Source organism: Macaca nemestrina, chromosome 4 (assembly GCF_043159975.1).
Source record: "Macaca nemestrina isolate mMacNem1 chromosome 4, mMacNem.hap1, whole genome shotgun sequence".
Classification (NCBI taxonomy): Eukaryota; Metazoa; Chordata; class Mammalia; order Primates; family Cercopithecidae; genus Macaca; species Macaca nemestrina.
The window spans coordinates 51,766,097-51,786,134 of record NC_092128.1 but is presented as its reverse complement, the minus strand read 5'-3'; the positions used below and the strand labels follow the sequence as shown (position 1 = coordinate 51,786,134).

General features: G+C 31.5%; 2 protein-coding genes across 3 annotated transcripts in view; one reads left to right on the top strand and one right to left on the bottom strand.

Moving 5' to 3' along the window:
* LOC105475313 (component of oligomeric golgi complex 5) overlaps positions 1-20,038 on the bottom strand; it is a 372,025-nt gene that overhangs the window by 272,926 nt on the left and 79,061 nt on the right. The window lies entirely within an intron of this gene.
* LOC105475310 (G protein-coupled receptor 22) lies at positions 1,095-13,049 on the top strand. 2 transcript variants are annotated; one of them, XM_011730436.3, is made up of 3 exons: positions 1,095-1,499; positions 2,425-3,363; positions 5,082-13,048. In XM_011730436.3, the coding sequence occupies exon 3, from the start codon at positions 5,108-5,110 to the stop codon at positions 6,407-6,409; it is 1,302 nt and encodes a 433-aa protein (XP_011728738.1). In that variant the 5' UTR covers positions 1,095-1,499; positions 2,425-3,363; positions 5,082-5,107; the 3' UTR covers positions 6,410-13,048. The 2 variants fall into 2 exon arrangements, with proteins under 2 accessions (XP_011728738.1, XP_011728739.1); XM_011730437.3 differs by lacking the exon at positions 1,095-1,499 and having other exon boundaries at positions 3,189-3,460; positions 5,082-13,049.

Below are 20,038 nucleotides of genomic sequence, written 5' to 3'. Positions count from 1 at the left end.
TTATAGGTAACTAAAATTAATAGAAATTTAATTTTAAATATTTTAATTTTATTTTTAATATTAAATTTAATCTAAATTTTAATATTTAAATATTTAATTTTAAATATTCAGTACTTGTACCATTATTTTCATTTTGAAAATGTATCTACCTTATAATGATTTGCCTTTATAACTTACAAAGACATGTAACTAACTTACTTTATCCTTTAAAATAATATTTTACTAACAACATTCGCATGTAGTTACATGTAATATTTAAGAAATAGCAACCTACTAAGAAATGTGCGCAGGTCAAAAATAGAATAAGCCAACTGAAATAAAACATTATAGCAAATGATCAGTATACACTTACCAAATAAAAGGGTTATCAAAGGTGAAGACCAAGTAGTAACCTCCAAAAGTAATACAATGATTACTGATTAAAGTTTTATACCCTGAGACTAAGCTACTACAATGAAATGTTTAAAAAATATTTTAGGGTATTATCACCTTAGGTCAATCTGATTATTATTTTGAATGAATGAATGAATGAATGAATGAATGAATGAAATGAATACCCAAATGAATGAATACTGAAGTGAAGTCATGACAATGTTTAACACCTTGAGATGCTCACAACAATTTGGAATACCCAGAGAAAATGACTTGAATACAAACAAACTAGTTGAAATTCAATGTGGTTCACAGTAAAGACACAGTGGGTTTCTATTTGTAGAACAAAGAATCTCAACCAAAAACATATATATGACTAAAATATTCTCAAATGCAATTATCAAGGCTTTAAAAAGAATATATACTTTTTACTATGTAAATCTTTCCTGTTCTCCCACCTCCCTGCATTTTTTTTAATGTTTGGCATAAGTGACCAACAAACCAGAATAGAATACACATTTTTAAAATACTAATTTACACATATTCTATTTAAGAACAACATACAACCACTCACAAATTTAGCCTTTTAAAAAAAATGTCCTTATATAAAACAGTGGGGAGCGGGGGAAATCCCTGCTATACATATGAAGCACAGTTTAAGCCCAATACAACTGACCAATCAAAATTAGTGAATGCACTGCATCTCTCTGCAGTGGAGAGAAGCGACAAGGTAGGCTGTCATTCTGCAAAAGCTGCCCAGAACAGGCTTTCTTCTGAAAAGCAGTGCCGTTCCTTTTTAGAAAGACTGAATCTAAATGTTGTCTCTGGAGACAAGAAGCCTTCAGTATGTTAAATTACTTTCATTATGTATTTTCAGATGCTTATTGATTCCACAGTAGGAAGAGTGAGAGACTGCAGCAGCCTCTAAGCAGCACTACATGTTCCATACATTAGCAGTACTGCTGAAACAATGGCACACTACAGACACATATTTTCATTAAGGTCATTTTCGAAGAGATGTTTATGACCCTCTTCCCCCAGTCCTCTACTAACAAGTGAACAAAATGAATCAATCCAAACTGGAAATGCTGCAACTACATCAAGAATGTATCAAATCTTTAGCAGAGGTAAGATGTGTTCCTTATTATAGTATACAGCTGCTTTTGAACCGGCATAGTGGGGTAAAAATTACTTTGAAAAATTTTAGTCTAAATTTTAAGAGTTTGTTTAATTCTACTTAATGCTAGACATGTATTTTAAGATCTATTTCTTTTAAGACATGCTACATTTTAAATGTAATTTTTTAGGATGCATTGTTAAATACAAATATTCTTTGTAAATTCACTATGAAGACAGCTTTTAAATCACTTCAGATATACTAAATATTCTTAACGTAATCAGTACAGTTTTTCTCCAGTGTTCCAAAAATGCTTATGTTTCTTAAAACAACTAGATTTACTATTTTGCTGTTACTTATTACTTAATTTTATGTTAAGTGTAATATTGGGCATGTTCATTGAAAATTAATTTGCAGTTACAATTTTTATTACCTTTTATATTTCAACCACATGAACAATTCATCAATGGAAATTTATAGTATCTTCTGAAATCTGTTTTAATGAGTTAAAATTCAAATCATGTGCTAATAATTAAGCAACTTACAATATTTTTACAGCAAAAAAGTTGTTAAATTTATTACAAAGAAGAAATAACAGTATGTTTAATGTATACTAATTGTTCATCATCTCTGAAAATACAGGTTAGCTTCTAAAATGAGAGCAGAAATTAATTTTTAAAAATATAGGTTTTCTCCCACAATTGTATTTGAAATGTGAACTCTACTATTAAATAACATAATATATACAATCTTTATTAGGAAAAAAGAATATTTTATTTAAAGAAACTCAATTTTAAGCATATACTGTGGCTCTACTAATACAGTTTGGTTATTTTGATAACAAATACCGGATAATTTTTAAACAAAACTAACTTTCAATTAATTGTAAATTATTAAAAACCCTATTTCTTAACCAATTTTCTTCTTTTCACAAGGGCCGATAGCAGCTAATTCAGTATTTACAACTGACAATATGAAGAATGCAATTGACTGAGCATCTCCCTAGCTGTCTGAACTACGAAATGCAAGATGTTCTTGTAACACGACTTTAAGACATTAAGGAGTTAAAACCAGAGAATAGGTCTACATTACTGATGGAATATAAAAAATCAACTGTATCCTAAGAAGATGCTACATAAAATAACCACAAAAAGAAAAACAATGTAACTGTAAAAGCCTGAAAAGAATCGGTGAGCATTTTAAAAGGGGAAGCTTATACTTTAATATACCAGAATTGTGGAAGCTACTGATTCTGGAAGACATAATGAAACATGAATTTCCAAAAAGAAAATAAAATACTTTACCAGCAAACAAAAGGAAGATTTAGCAAGTGTTTTCTGCACTAAATATTCAGATATTCATATCAATTGATATGACTAATGGATTTTTCTATCTGACTTTTATGACCAATTATGTATTCTCTTCTAATGAAAACAAACCAAATTAAATAGCAGATGGTTTTTATCAAATGGACACAGCCTGGATTTATAATATAAAGCAAGTTATGTGATCAAGAAATCATTTCAAAATAGTGAGCACTGCTATAAAAACAGATTTACAATGGTAACAAAAGGATGTCTAAATATATTTTAGAAGCTACAAACCTTATGTTTCCTTTTTTGTTTTCACATATTCTGGAAAATAAAGAAACACTATCATGTACTCCATCAAAGGGAAACATAATTCCTATCATCTGAGGAAATTTCTCTTGGCTGTGACTTTTTAAAGCAAAACAAATACAAATATTATGTACTGTTCTTTAGAAATCCATCAACCAACTAAATCTCATAATGCATGCAGTTGAAGTATTGGAGAGCAAACGAAAGAATTCCTACAAGACATGAAATAAAACACAGCTACTTCACTGTTGTCAGGTAAAAATTCATGTCAAAATCTGTCAATGATATCATGTATCAATTTGTCAAAAACTGCCATAGTGAACCAAAAGGCCCATAAGGCAACAGCAAACAGGTAGGTCAGAAGATGCATGCACCCCACCACACTGCTTAACATTTACAAAAGAACAGAATCTTGCTCTAGAGAAAATGTATTTTTCTTAATCATCATTTAAATTGACATTTCTGCTTTATTTAATTATAAATCTAACTGATGTGACAAAGACCTGATGTTTAACCTGTCAGTTCAGAAAATTTGGCACACTTAAAATTTTCCATTTTCATAGGATTTCAATGTTAGCTAAGACCTTAACTTACTGGAATAAATATGCCTCTAGTAATACTTTATACTAACTCAGAAGAAATAATATTACCATTTGTGTTTCTGCAATATTATTCCCCAAAAACACGCAAAAATAAAACTGTATTCTAAAACTTGTCAAATATAACATCAAGTGAAAGTTAACATGAATTTTGAAAATTATTAGCTTTTATAATTTATGTTTGAATATGATTTTGCAGTTGAAATGCTGTATTTGAAATGTGAAATACAGTTGGTTGTATGAGTTCATATTTTAAACTGAATATACTGATTGACATTTTAGCCCAGAACATTAGACATTATTTTTTACAAATTAATCTAAACCCCTATATATTAAAATATAGATTTGCATGAATTAGCAAAAGTTTGTTTTTTTTTTAAATTTTTCTTCAAAATTAGACAATGGGTGATATATACACAGGTATTGTGTAACTTTAAAAGCTTCCTCAAAAAACGGGCTTCACATACTCCTTTTCCCTAAAATTTCATCTTTTACTTTAAATACTCAGTTTAAATAATGTCAACTGATATATTCCTTTAAACTACTTCAAAAATGGCTACTTCTTAATGTGATATTAAATTTCAATTTTGTTTCCACAAGATACAAGAGGGTGTGGTCACAAAATAAATCATTCATAGGAGTGATTAATGCTCTTTTACCAAGCTTTGTAGCTTTTTACTTTAGCATGATGTCCCATTGCTTCCAATTTTTAAGTTTGCCAATTGCAAAGTTCAGTGAGCATTGTAACTGTGATATATAAAATATTTATCATTGGCCTATTTCTGTGGGAAATAATTCCAAATATCCCCAAGCACATTGCTGACTTCTGAATAAGAATTCAATCAACATGGATAAAGCATCTTAAAACAAACTAGTGCCCTGTACCATTTGTCATTTTAAATGAACACTTGTCCTGTTCATTTGAAATCTCACAGGAATAATTACACCTACACTCATTATGCTAGAGCACATTAAAATAGCATTTATTTGCTACCTACTCACAACATTTAAATGAAATTTTAAGACATTGGGCCAAAATTAATTTTGTATGCTAGATAGTTTTATCATACAAAAATACACTTTATCTCAAATAATAAGCTGGAAATACTCAAATGAGAAAAACCCTTTAGTATATTAAGTAACTTTGCACTACAGAGGAACAATTTCCACAGTTATTTCTTCAAAAGGAAAACACAATTTTCTATCAAAACAATGCAACCTTGATGTTTCTTAATTCTACATTTTCTATTAATAGTTTACAAACTTAAAAATTAAACTAAGTACACAATTAAAAGATTTTTTTCTTAAAAAGAACACGTTATACGTCATTTAAATTGCCAAATATCAAATAGTTTATTCTATTTCACTTTCTAGGGGAAAAAATCAACTGCTCCAAAAGAATGTGTTTTTCTCCCATTCTGGAAATCAACATGCAGTCTGAATCTAACATTACAGTGCGAGATGACATTGATGACATCAACACCAATATGTACCAACCACTATCATATCCGTTAAGCTTTCAAGTGTCTCTCACTGGATTTCTTATGTTAGAAATTGTATTGGGACTTGGCAGCAACCTCACCGTATTGGTACTTTACTGCATGAAATCCAACTTAATCAACTCTGTCAGTAACATTATTACAATGAACCTTCATGTACTTGATGTAATAATTTGTGTGGGATGTATTCCTCTAACTATAGTTATCCTTCTGCTTTCACTGGAGAGTAACACTGCTCTCATCTGCTGTTTCCATGAGGCTTGTGTATCTTTTGCAAGTGTCTCAACAGCAATCAACGTTTTTGCTATCACTTTGGACAGATATGACATCTCTGTGAAACCTGCAAACCGAATTCTGACAATGGGCAGAGCTGTAATGTTAATGATATCCATTTGGATTTTTTCTTTTTTCTCTTTCCTGATTCCTTTTATTGAGGTAAATTTTTTCAGTCTTCAAAGTGGAAATACATGGGAAAACAAGACACTTTTATGTGTCAGTACAAATGAATACTACACTGAACTGGGAATGTATTATCACTTGTTAGTACAGATCCCAATATTCTTTTTCACTGTTGTAGTAATGTTAATCACATACACCAAAATACTTCAGGCTCTTAATATTCGAATAGGCACAAGATTTTCAACAGGGCAGAAGAAGAAAGCAAGAAAGAAAAAGACAATTTCTCTAACCACACAACATGAGGCTACAGACATGTCACAAAGCAGTGGTGGGAGAAATGTAGTCTTTGGTGTAAGAACTTCAGTTTCTGTAATAATTGCCCTCCGGCGAGCTGTGAAACGACACCGTGAACGACGAGAAAGACAAAAGAGAGTCTTCAGGATGTCTTTATTGATTATTTCTACATTTCTTCTCTGCTGGACACCAATTTCTGTTTTAAATACCACTATTTTATGTTTAGGCCCAAGTGACCTTTTAGTAAAATTAAGATTGTGTTTTTTAGTCATGGCTTATGGAACAACTATATTTCACCCTCTATTATATGCATTCACTAGACAAAAATTTCAAAAGGTCTTGAAAAGTAAAATGAAAAAGCGAGTTGTTTCCATAGTGGAAGCTGATCCCCTGCCTAATAATGCTGTAATACACAACTCTTGGATAGATCCTAAAAGAAACAAAAAAATTACCTTTGAAGATAGTGAAATAAGAGAAAAATGTTTAGTACCTCAGGTTGTCACAGACTAGAGAAAAGTCTAAGTTTCACCAAATCCACATTCAAATGAGTTTTAAATTGTAAAAACTGATATTACTGCCAAATATAAGAAAAAATATTTTAAGTATTGGTTATGTTGTAAATTTTCAATGTGAATGTCAACTAGATAGGTCATATATATTCAATTTCTTCATTACTTAATGTATTTGTTGCATGGCAGTTTGTTAAAGTACTATCATGTGTATATTTTGTCAATATTATGTCCAACAGAAAATATTCATGTAAGTCATATTTTCTAAAGAATAAATACATAGCCTTAAAACAGCGTATAACTTTAAAATGTAACTGACATAGGTATCCTTGCTTTTTTTTTTAAGTTAAAATGCATTGTTTCTAAGCCACAAACTATAGATATATTTAGATTACAACTAGAGTAGCATTTTAATCTAAAAACCAAAATTATGGGCTCAAAACAATCCAGTATTTTCCATACCACTATGCTATGTTTCCTGGTATAGTGTATTTGCTATATTTGATGCATCAAAAATAATTAAGTACGTATGAAGTTTTATTGTTTTAAATGTAAAAAATCATAGAATTTATCAAAATTTTAAAATTAATGAACCAAAAAAACCTCTATATGCACACCAAGACAGAGAAACTTTAAAATTCATGTTTACTATGAAAAAAAGATTGATTTTCTAAGTTCAAGGATAGTATGCCTATAACATATAAATGAAATGAAAATAAAGGGAAGGAAGAATACTAAAGCACCAGCCTCTTTCTTCCCTCCTCACTTTGCTTAAATCTAAGCCAAATGCTCTGGATTAATATAGTATACTGATTTAAAAAAAAAAAAAAAGTACATTAAAATAAACTAACTTCCTAACTTTATTCAACTCAGCCCTTTCGTATAACAGAAAGTTAAATACCCAAATCTGAATACCAGGAATGAAAAAGAAAAGACTTTAAATCATTATAGAAAAGTCTAACAAAGCCTCTAATTTTAGATACATACAACTTTAGAGTAATACAGTTTATACAGTGTTCCTACCAAATCATAGCTCCCAAGTATTTAAAAATGTAGTTGTTTTATTTCCACACTGAAAATCACTAAGGTAACAATAAGTCTTGTCACTTTTCTACTGTACTATCACTTAATTTAACTTCAGGTATTTTTCTCTCTAACCCTCAATTCATGTGGGAAAATCATGAAATTACTAACCTTAACTATGGATTACAAGGATTGGGAATCTCATATCAAACAAACATTTTCCAGTTGTTATAACGTAATAATCTATCAATAAGTGCCAATATCACTATCAGAAAATTTGCCATAAGTTATTTAAAATAGGAAAATACTTACTGCATTGTAATTGGTTAGCTGAACTTTTATTCTATTTTCTGAAACTGTATCCACTAAACCAAGTAGCAATTCATTTTTAAAGAAAATATTAAATGTCTCAAAAATCAATAGTATATCACTTTTATACAAATAAATGAGATTTATCTAGTCTAGTTTACTGAATACCCTAATCCTTGGAGAAATGAATACCATGCAATAGCTTGAACTCACTAAGGTTACATGGCAAATTAAATAGTAATTTACTTCTGATAATAATGTTAACATAATGTCAAATCTTGGCAAAAGCCCAGTTTCCTTCTGCCTTATTTTCTACTGTTTCTTTGGAATTAAAAAAAAAAATGCTTCAATTTAACAAAATGTAGCATAAGCAAGTGAGACATTTTTTGAAACGCCAAAAAGAAATTAACACTTCAGGCACAAAAGGATTAAGAAAATTTTCATTTGGTAAATACATTTGGCACTGACTAGCTCCTAATCTTCTTTTATTTTATTTTTTACCCCAGGAAATAAAACAAACTCATTAATATCTTCATTTAAAAATTTTAAAAATGAATTTTATAATTGGACTCCCAAGCATAAATTTTTAATATCTAGTTTTATAATCTTAATAAAAATTAGACTATTTTTAGAACCTTCATATTAAGAAAAACTCCCTTGTTTTAAATATTTTTATTCTTCAGGTTTATAACTATGCCAAAGAACTCAGTATAAAAACAGAGATTTCTATTATATTTGTCTAAACTGCTTTCATGCCTTCTTGTCCTCTGTAATAAGAAATTAAATAAGAAATAAATGGTAAATATTACAACATTGCCCTTTAAACTGCTATCATTTCTATACTTGACACTGAAGCAGACATTTAACAAGCATTTCTGACCATCTGTAATGATCTTTCAGGTATATAAAAGTGCATCAACTGATTTACGACAATACCTATCAGAAAACTTCTAATAGCTTTTTAATGTGCTAAGTAGTACATAACATGTAAATCAAAATAATATTTATGTGTTAAAAATTTAGCTTCAAAAACAAGTCACAACTATGTTTCCAACTACTGACCTCAGCTTAAATGTGAGAATGAGAAACTTAGACAACTTTTTGTATTAAATATCTGTTCTATGAAAAGAAAATATTTCTACTTTCTTTACATTGGTCTTCATTACAATGTGTGAATTTTTCACTTTATTTCAAATAATTTTGCTCAAAAAAGCATTAAGGCTAATTCTTCCTGTTAGAATGAAAAATTTAAAATGCAAAAGCAATAGAGGCAACAATAAATTCAATATGGGATCCTTCTTAAAACTACATTTTTCTATCCATATATTATAAATCATAGGCATAGACATCAATTTCTACATAGTTAACTGGGCCAGTTCTTCCAAAGGATAAAAAGCCCTTAGTAGCCCTTAGTAGGGCTTATTCCACATAGTATTTTAAATACCAACCAAAGATAAGCTCAACAAGATATGGTAAATTTTATTTGCTTTGTTTTGTGTGTTAATTTAAGGGAGTTGTTACTCTACCAACTACTACTGAACAAATGTTCAAAGTTATTGTGAAGGTAGAATTATTTACAATTATACATCTTTAAAATGCTATTCATAATCATTCTGTACTTCTGACCCAAGTCAATTTTTAGGTGTATGTTCTATTCTTTCATCCTTTAACTAAAGTAACAGTAGTCTCCCCTTATCTGTGGTTTTACCTGCTGCAGCTTCAGTTACCCATGGTCAGTCAGCATGGTCAACTCTGTGGTCCAAAAATATTAAATGGAAAATTCCAGAAATAAACAATTTATAAGTTTTAAATTGTTATATTTAAACTTATTTATAAATTTATGTATAATTGTACTACTTTATTATTACTTGTTGTTAATATCCTACTGTGCCTAACATATGATTTAAACTTTATCATAGGTATGTATGTATAGGAAAAAAACATAGTACATGTTATACTATATATAGGGTTCGATACTATCCATGGTTTCAGGCATTCTCTGGCAGTCTTGGGATGTATCCCTGACGATAAGCGGGGACGAATGTGTAGCAAAATCTCAGTTCCCTGGGCATTAAAAACTAGATTCCTCATTGAACTGAAATTAGACTTAAGGGTTAAAAAAATATAACATTATTAGAAAACAGGAACTTAGTAGGGCTTATTTCACATAGTATTTCAAGGCTACTTCCCAAAGTCAATAAAACTTTTAATTTTATTGCATTTCATGATTATACAATTAAGTACTAGCTTTGTGATTCAATTAGCATTTAAAATCTTACAGAAAAGAGGCATTTTGGCAGATAGTTTGAATTATATGATAGTCATTACTCTCAAGAGCTTATAATCTAGGTATTAAAAAGTATGACAATACCTAAAAACAGAGGCAGATGTGGTAAATACTATAAAAGAAGAATAAAGTTCTTAATAGACTTAAGAAGAAAGGGATCATGTTGAATTTAAGAAGAAAGGCTTCTATCTTATGCTAGAAGAGATATCTGAGCAGGGGAATACAAGGTGAAAAAATGAGCTTCAAAAAAACAAATAAAACAGCAATACATAGACAGAATTGATGAGGTAAGACACAGAAAATAGGAAGCTGCTGCCATCACCTTCATAGCTAGTGAAAAGCCTGGCAAAAAGTGATGGCACTAGCTTGACAAGGGAGTATACAGATGTGACAGGTAATGTGAAGGCAGAATCAATATTTTCTAACTAGCTAGGCAAGAAAGCTGGCATAAGAGACTGAAGAATTAAAAATGATGACCATAAGGAAGACCATAAGAAACAGATTACCCGCAATAATCAAATAACTATTTAATTATGCTTTGTGTAAATTACACTGATAACACAGGCAAAAACAAAAAGAATATTTGGCAAGGCAGAACACTCAATGAAGTAAAATAACATTAAATAATGTTCTAGTTATTAGAAGCTATTCAGAATGAAAATTTCTAATTGATGTTTTAAATTATCTACCTTATATATATTTCAATTGGTTTATTCCATTTTTTCATTAAACACATATTTTCTAATAACTATTTTAACTATAAAACACACGGTGAGAAAATACCAACGTACATGAAGTAAAACACACAAATGTCATCCTTTGCTATTTTCCCTGAATCACAGGCATCCATCCAACTCCTTATATACGTATTGTCCTCATTCTTTGTTAATGGCTACATACAAATAGTTTTTAATTAAATTTTTTTAAAATAGCAAGATTTCTAAAGGATAATAGTAATGAAAGGGCAAATAAAGCTTTTTCTATTCCATTTAAGTGGCTTCAAACTGTATTTGAAAATCATGTTAGAAAATTTACATTTTCAGTTTCAATTAAAAATTAAAATGTTCAGTTGCCAAAGGTAACTTGGCCACTGAGAAGGTTATATTTCAGAATGAAGGCAAGAAGCAATGGGAAAACCATAAAATAATGTATTTCTTTTATCCTTTTCACCAAATAAGATGAGAAATAAGAATACTAAAGTAAACTTTTAGCAAATATTTTCTTTATATCTCAGATGAGCACCTGTATATACTCCTGAATGTAAGCCCCCGACTCAGGGACTGCAGTGAACTCTAAGAAAGTTAAAAATGAGTTGACCAATAATAAATGTTAGAAATTTTAAAAGTTCAGATCACATCATAAAAGAGAAAGTAAGGAGATAAAAGAACCCAGATGAGGCTGGAAAAAGACCTAAAATACTCAAAGATGTTAAGCTGTTAGAGAAATACGAATAGAATACAGAATCGTAGGTTAGAGTTCACAAAAGAAAACTAATTTGAAGATTGACTTTTTTCTAAAAAGCATTCAAAAAAGCAAAAGATACCCCTATTGACAGGCTGCACATACTAGAAATATAACAACAAACACTGCATCATAACAAGTGAAATAAATATTAAATATTACAATTTATAGATATTTAGAACAAAATGGCATTGAAATGTGGAAACAAATGGAAAAGTGGGCTTATCACTAATACAAAAGCCATCACCTTTTAAGAAATACTCATTTTTTCAGGACAAAAAGAGCCAAGCAAACGTAATCACAATAATCTTTCCTCCCTTGCTCATATTAAAACAACATGTGAAAATAATCCTAAGTGTCTCTCCCATTCTATTCACACATTTTCTACAGGCCTCCATAAGCTGTATCCATGGCTTTCAAATATGACAGCTTTGTACTTGCACCAGCAAGTGGTAAAATGTGCTGTCATTCCTGTCACTGACACCAATATCAACTCCCTGCCGCTATCAAACCCTGAGGCATCAAGTAAGATAAGGGAGGTGAGCTAAGTCTGTCTGGGATTGAGGTCATTTTCGTCACCCTGCTTCTGTGAGAGCAATATGTCATATTTTTCTGAGAGGTATTAAGCAAAGGCAGACTACCAAAGCACATCAACCAATTTCTCAGGATGAAGAGAGAAAGTGGCTAGCAAGGATGACAAGGTTATGGGGAAACTGCTTTTCCCTCAGACAGCTGTGGACACATAATACGAGATTTGAAAAATTAAATGTTTTAAACGTAATATAAAATTTTAAAATGTTAATGCTAACAAATGACAGCACTGGCCATATTAAACATAGGCTGCAGGAGTGGGAAATACATATGGGACTGTAGTGAGGTAATCATTATATATTAATAAATTTATATTTCAATCAGCCAGTAATATTATACACAATCCCATATGTCATATACTACAAACTGAGTACACTGATTGGGTATACTGCATACTGATTGAGTAAAGAAGAATCAAAGATATATATTTCAATCAAAATATTGCTAATGACTTAGGATAGGTTGAAATATAAAATATCAAATGTACATACTCTGTACTTTAAAAGTCTTACTCTCAATTCTTAAGAAACTTTGTCTTTTCTTTTGCTGTTAAATTTTTTCCAACTATCACTTCTTACAAACAACAAAATGCTAGCAAACTGTAGTTACCTAACAACTTTGTAAAAACTGTCTTAAATGCACACAATACAGTAACAGTTGGTAATACTAATGTACTTTCGCACTACTTTTATAACACCTTTATACTGCTTTTATAATGCCTCCCAAAAAAGTACCTGATACATACCAACTGATCAGTAAATATTAGTGGAATTGAAAACGAACAAATTTTAAACCTCAGACCCTACTGTTTTATCTTGTTTAGAAGGTTGTTTCTCAAAATGTAGTCCACCTATATCAGAGATTCTGCAGTACTTTTTAAAATGCCAATTCCTGGGCCCCATATCTGACACTCTGACTTACTGAATCAGAATCTCTGAGGTTGCAGTCCTGAAAAAAAAATTTTTTTTTTTTTTTTTTTTTTTAGAGACAGAGACTTGTTCTCTCACCCAGGTTGAGATGCAGTGGTACAATCATGGCTCACTGCAGCCTCAAACTCTGAGGTGCAAGTGATTCTCTCACCTCAGCCTCCCAAGTAGCCGAGACTACAGGCATGCACCACCATGACGAGCTAATTTTTAAAAATATGTCTGTAGAGACGGGGTCTCATTATGTCGCCCAGGCTGGTCTCAAACTCCTGGTCTCAAGCAATCCTCCCGCCTTGGCCTCCCAAAGTTCTGGGATTACAGGTGTGAGCCACCACACCCAACCAATATATGTTTTAGTAAGTACTCTCAGGTGCCTTGTGTGCTGACATTTAAGAATTACTACTTTAGATTTCAGAACACAGACTATGTATCAAGGCGACATTCAATAAATGAAAAGGTACAGAAGCAGCTCTTAATTCAGACTGTACTGCCGTCTTGAAAAAAATTCCTCCATTTACTTCATTTTAACTGATTAAATTTTAGTTGGATTATATATACTATAATCCAGTACTACATTAGCTTTCTAAGAAATAAAATGTTGTTTCTTTAAACAAGGTTATCTAGACAAAAGTTTCCTTTAAGAACCACATACTCTCAGAAGATAAAATGCTACCAAACACATTCACCATAAACTGTTACGTACTTCACTCAACCAAACTACTCAATTAATTATAAAATTGCATGGCTACTATTTTTCATAAAATTCATACTCAAACCAGAAGTACTATTCTTGCACATTTTTGCTCATTTCACTATAAAACTTCCACTAAAACATAATTGACATAAAAGAATTACTTCTAAAAGAAACTTGCAGTGAAAATACTTACAAATCATATTTTGTATATGTTTTGAACAAATGCCATTCAGGTTATGTAGAGGTCTGAATCAAATATTTTTCCTTTGCTATTATTATTTACTTTGTACCATTAATGCAACTTAGTAAACAGTAACCTAATCTTTGATAATTTTATGACATCCTTTAATTTAAATTCCTATGCTGTTTTATAATAGTTTAAGTAATACTGATACTTGATAAATGCCACAAATGGTATTACAGAAACACTACTCTAGGAACATTTCTTATTAACCCTTTCACTAGGAATTTTTTCCAACCACACTGATATTATCTTTTGTTGTTACTTTTGGTTTTTAGTATTTTCATTGATTTAATCATGAAACTAACCTATCACAACTTATTATTGAAAATGAGCATTATTGAAAATCAGCTGCTAGCAAATACAACTTAAAGATACAAAGACAAGGCCGGGAGTGGTGGCTCACACCTGTAATCCCAGCACTTTAGGAGGCTTAGGTGGGTGGATCACCTGAGGTCGGGAGTTTGAGACCAGCCTGACCAACATGGAGAAACCCATCTCTACTAAAAATACAAAATTAGCCAGGTGTGGTGGTGCATGCCTGTAATCCCAGCTACTTGGGAGGCTGAGGCAGGAGAATCGCTTGAACCTGGGAGGCAAAGGTTGTGGTGAGCCGAGATCGCACCATTGCACTCCAGACTGGGGGGGCAACGAGAACGAAACTCCGTCTCAAAAAAAAAAAAGAAAAAAAAAAAAGATACAAAGACAATAATTCAATAATTCAGGTGACTGGATATGGCCACATTATAGAAAAATATTTGCCAAATAATATACTCCAGATAAACAATGGCTTTAGTATAGGGTTTCCCAGGATCTCATAAAGTACCCTAAATCAGATGCAAAATGCCATGGGTGTGGTTATGCACTTTTTTTTTCCTAGAACAAAGATTCAAATTCAGGAAGATCCTCTAAAGAGTATGTAACCCAAAATTAAAATAAAAATCATCGTCAGTGTTAGGAAGAAAGCAGGGAAGCAAAATTGGTAAATGTTAGATATAATTTTATTTATGTATATCCTCCCTTATCCTAAAGATAATATAAAATAACGTTAGCATTTTCTTTTTCTGTTTTGAGACAGGGTCTCACTAGTTTGCCCAGGTTGGCCTCGTACTCCTGGGTTCAAGCAATCCTCCCTGCTCAGCATCTCAAGTGGCTGGGGAGACAGGCGCACATCATTGCACACAGCAAGATGACTTTAAAAGGCATAGAATTTTAGATACAACTGAACTAAACAAAAAAATAATAAAATCAGAGCAAAGAGCATGAAAAGGACGAAAAAATACTTGTATCATTAAGTCCTGTATTCTGGCAAGAGGTGAGCCACAAATTGTTCCTTATGATTTCTTTTTAATTTTTATTTTAGGCTCTTTCCTTGAATTCTATGTACTTTCTACTAGGTCATTTAAACAGGGAAAAGGAGCTGATTACATGTCTCAGCATTGGTAAGATTAAAAACTCCCTAGATGTACAAGTACAACTATTGATACTAAGACCAGAGAGCCGTGACTCTCATGGGCCTTCCCATGTCTCTCATGGGTCTTCTCAATGTTTTCCACAACTATAACGATATCTGAAGTCTCACGTGGTTTTTTCTTATATCCCTCAATGTATAACATTGGCCACAACAACCTTGTAGAAAAGGCGACAAGAAGTCTCACATAGCTAATGATTATAATTACCCTCAATGTACAATAATAACATCAAACTAAAGTGAAATTTAGTAAAAAGAATTAGATGGGAATGGTTGTCTAGGTATAAAACCCTCTGCAACTCTGGTTTAATCCAGGAATAGATTCTAGAACGTTAAAACAGTGGATTTGAATCATTTCATAACACAACTAAGAGGTCAATCAGACTGGGTAGAAAGGGAAGGGTAGTACCTCCAACTGAAAAGAAGACAAGTGTTCTTAAAAACAAAAATGGCCTCTAGGTTTTCTAATACAGTTACTTTCTCCTTCCCTTACCCCACAACCTTCAGAGATTCACTAAGAGAAATGGAGCATGGACTGATAATCTTCAGAAATACCTTCCACAAATATTCTCTCTCAACAAAATTATGGAAAATAATTGACAGGGAAATTATAAAGTACAGAACACAAACTTGAATAGCCACCAGAGCTGAAAAGACTAAAATCTCAAGAACGCCACTCTGTTTTGTACAGAGGTTGCTGTTACCAAATTCTGAAATAAGCTAAAGAACTGAATTTTCATTAACTAATTTTAAGAAAAGTCTACTTTGTCTGAAATTTCTGGTTCTCAAAACTGATGATTTGATTCAAAGATACAGTTAGAACAGATACAATAACAGCTAAAAGAACTGTGTTCTGAATTACATGACAAAGGATACCCTACAAATGCTTTATCACCATTGTCAAACACAAGAAATAAGATACTGTTAAATACAGTATTCTTCTATCGGTACTATTTATATTAACACATATGCTTACCGATTTTACAATGTAACTGGCTTCTCAAACTAAATAAATGTTTCTAAAAACTTGGTGAATAACATGTCACAGAATCTAGTGACACAAATACACCCAGACTAAATTGTCTGACAACAATAATCATAAATCCTAGTTACTATAGTATACAAGTCTGTTATATTTTAAGCACTGAAAAAAATTATAAAAGCACTTTTAAAGGGTCCATTATGATAGAACTTAGCCCTCACTTAATGCCAAATTTGAACATTTCATAAAACATTGGGGTTGTATTTGCTTACAGAAGCAGAGGAGATAAGATAAATATGCCAACATCAATGTCACAAGGCAAAATATAGTAAGACTATAAGTAAAGAGCAATTGGGCTCAAAGGAAAAGGAGGCACATGTACCTGGAAAAGGTGTAGAAAGCAAATGGCACTTGAAATGAACTCTGAATGAAGGATGAGACTGGCTGATGGCATCAGGGCAAGGACAGCACATTAGGCAGAGGCACAAACTTGGGCAATTGTACAGAAGCAAGAAAAGCAAGTCTCCAGGAAACAATTCACTTTGGTAGACTCCACACTCTATGAATGTAGAAGCAGACGGAGATAAAGCTGGAAAATAGGTTACATTCATGTTCGCCGGGCCAAAAAAAAATTATAATTTAATCCCAAAGCCTAGAGAAAGTCTTTCTAGACTTAACAGTATGGAAGCATATGTTGAAAAACATACATTTTTCACTTTCTATTTCCATCATCATAGTTTATGCCCTCAATACCCTATACCCCTGTAAGGTGAAGATATCAAGTCAGAGGCTAGCAATCTCTCACAATTTCCATTTCCATTTACCTAAAATACAATTCTGCTCATTTTCAATCCTAATCACAAATCTTCAACCAGATACTCATCACTGAGACTTAAAATACAACATAATATATAACAGAAAATAATTCAAATCCAAATATTGCAGTAATGTCTTCATATTTTTCAAATGTAGAATTAAGACGCCATACAAATTACTCAAAGACACAGTCTTGGAAAAAAAATGCCAGTGGAAAATGCATATGTCCAATTCTGTTTTCCTATTAAAAACTATAAAAAAGAAAACAGTAAAAAATCTAGCTGTAAATAGTAATAAGTGAAAAATAACTAAAATGCAACAAAAACCATAATCCTAAGATTTAAAAAGGAAAATAATACACAAACAACTGAACTGCAACAGAAAGTCCATACAAGACTTAAGCAAATATAAGAATTTATATGAAAAATAACATATTCCAAATCTGTGAAGTGATGGATTATTAATTAAGTTGTGTTGGAGAAGTAACTAAACAATGGAAAAACAGGGCTTAATGCTTAACCATTCCCAGAGTCAGTGAGTTGTACAACTCCAGAAAGCACAGTTTACATTATATTCTATGTGACAGTAAATAGTACTGCCTAGAGTTGTGAGATGTGGTTGCTATGTGCGTAAGTTACACCAAAATAAACAGCAGACAGGTAAAAGTAAAATCATAAAAAACATCCAATAATATGGAGGTGAATATTTTTGTAATATTGTGGTGAGGAACCAAATAAATCCATTACTAAGTAAAAGATTAACAAGTATAATTATAAAACTTCTAAAATTAAACCTAAAACATCAAAGAATAAACTGGGAAACATACTTACAACTTATGTAGTAAAGCAAATTTACCTCTATTCTATAAAGAATAGTTACAAACCAACATGGCAAAAGGAAAACAGGCACAGAATACAAACAGGTAACTCACCAATGAAAAAGAATGACAAACACAAAACTCTTCAACTACATACAGCAAAAACAAATCCAAATTAGAATAAATTTTAAAACAAATTAATATACCAATGTTTACATGTGCTTAGCAAACAATTTCAATTTTTTTTCTTTTTTTTTAGAGATGGGGGTCTCACTATGTTGCCCAGGCTGATCTCAAACAATCCTCTCACCTGGCCTCCCAAAGTATCAGGATTATAGGTGTGAGGCACCGTGCCTGGCTAGAAAATAATTTTTAAATGCTTATGACTAACAATTTTGATAAACCTATGAGTATTTTTCACGTTACTACACAAAATATATTTTGTTTTGAAATATTAAGCAAAAACCTCAAACGCGACCTTTGATCAAGAAATTCAACTTCTAAAACGTATCATAAGGAAACAATTGAACAACTGTGCAAAGATGTATGTTTAAGGATGATCAAAACAGTGTTTATACCAGTAAAAAAAAGTTTGACTAAAATAATTAACAATAGATTATTTACATAAAGTATTGGATAGTTTTTAAATATTATCCAGCCACTAAAATTATGACATGGATTTATGTTTCTTAACATGGTATTATGTCCATAATGTAATCTTAGGTACAAAATAGTATGTCTAATCAATACAGTAATGCATAGGCAAACAGTTGAGAGGTTAGTTTCTGAAAATGCTGATAATGAATCTCAAGATTATATCTGTAGTTTTTAGTTTTCAGCAATCAACATATGCCTCAATTTTCTAGTTTTCACAATGAACATATATTGTTAATATAACTTTACAAATTAAAAATATTTATAAGAAATATTGTTTTATTAAACCATTGAAAGTATGACAGTAGTATTTCATTTTAAAAATATACAAAATTGAGCTGATCATTCCAAGCCCATTTATTTAAAAAAATGTAAAAATATAGCACATGGCAGGCCTTTACAAAAATTCCTTCCTCTGCTACATTTTGGGTCCGTACTGATAGTTACCAAACATAAGTGTAAAATTATATTATTAAAAAATATATACATATGAAAAATTGAGCCTGTGAAAATCAAATAAATTGGTCATCTGGATATAATACTTAGAAAAGACATTTTCTCACAAAGTACTGTCCAGATTGAGACTAAGTTGTTGACTAAGACATCCAGATCTTGTTTCTCTTGTGTTTTGTTTTCTGCTATCTTTTATTCATGAGCATACGATACAATATGCTCATTCCCTTGTAATATTTTGAAGAAATTGAAAAAGATGAAAACATATCATTATTATCAATTATTTGGTTTAAGCCAAAATAATAATAGGCTGGGTGCGGTAGCTCACGCCTGTAATCCCAGCACTTTGGGAGGCCAAGGAAGGTAGATCACTTGAGGCCAGGAATTCAAGAGCAGCCTGGGCAACATAGTAAAACCCCATCCCTCCACAAAAAATACAAAAATTAGTTGGGCATGGTGGTGCACGCCTGCAATACCAGCTTCTCAAGAGCCTAGATCCTTCTCAAGAGAGGATCACCTGAGCCCAGGAGGCAGAGGTTGCAGTGAGCCAAGATTGTACCACTGCACTCGAACCTGGGCAACAGAATAAGACCCTGCCTCAAAATATTAATAAAAAAATTTTTTAAAGAATAACAGCATTTTTCTCATTTCTTCCTCCTGCTTTCAAACTATGCATTTCCCCAAAGTTATAATGTTACATATATGAAACCTGCCATTTTCCATTTTTAGAGACCTGAGCAACCAAACACAGTACATTGTGATTTTTCCAACCTTTGGAATGTTCCTTGAGTAAGTTTTCCTCTGTTTTCTTGTATCTGTAATTAGGCCAGGCTATGAAAACTATAGAGGCGAAAATTAATTAAGTTGTACATTTACAGTATATGCACTTTTTTCCATACTTCACT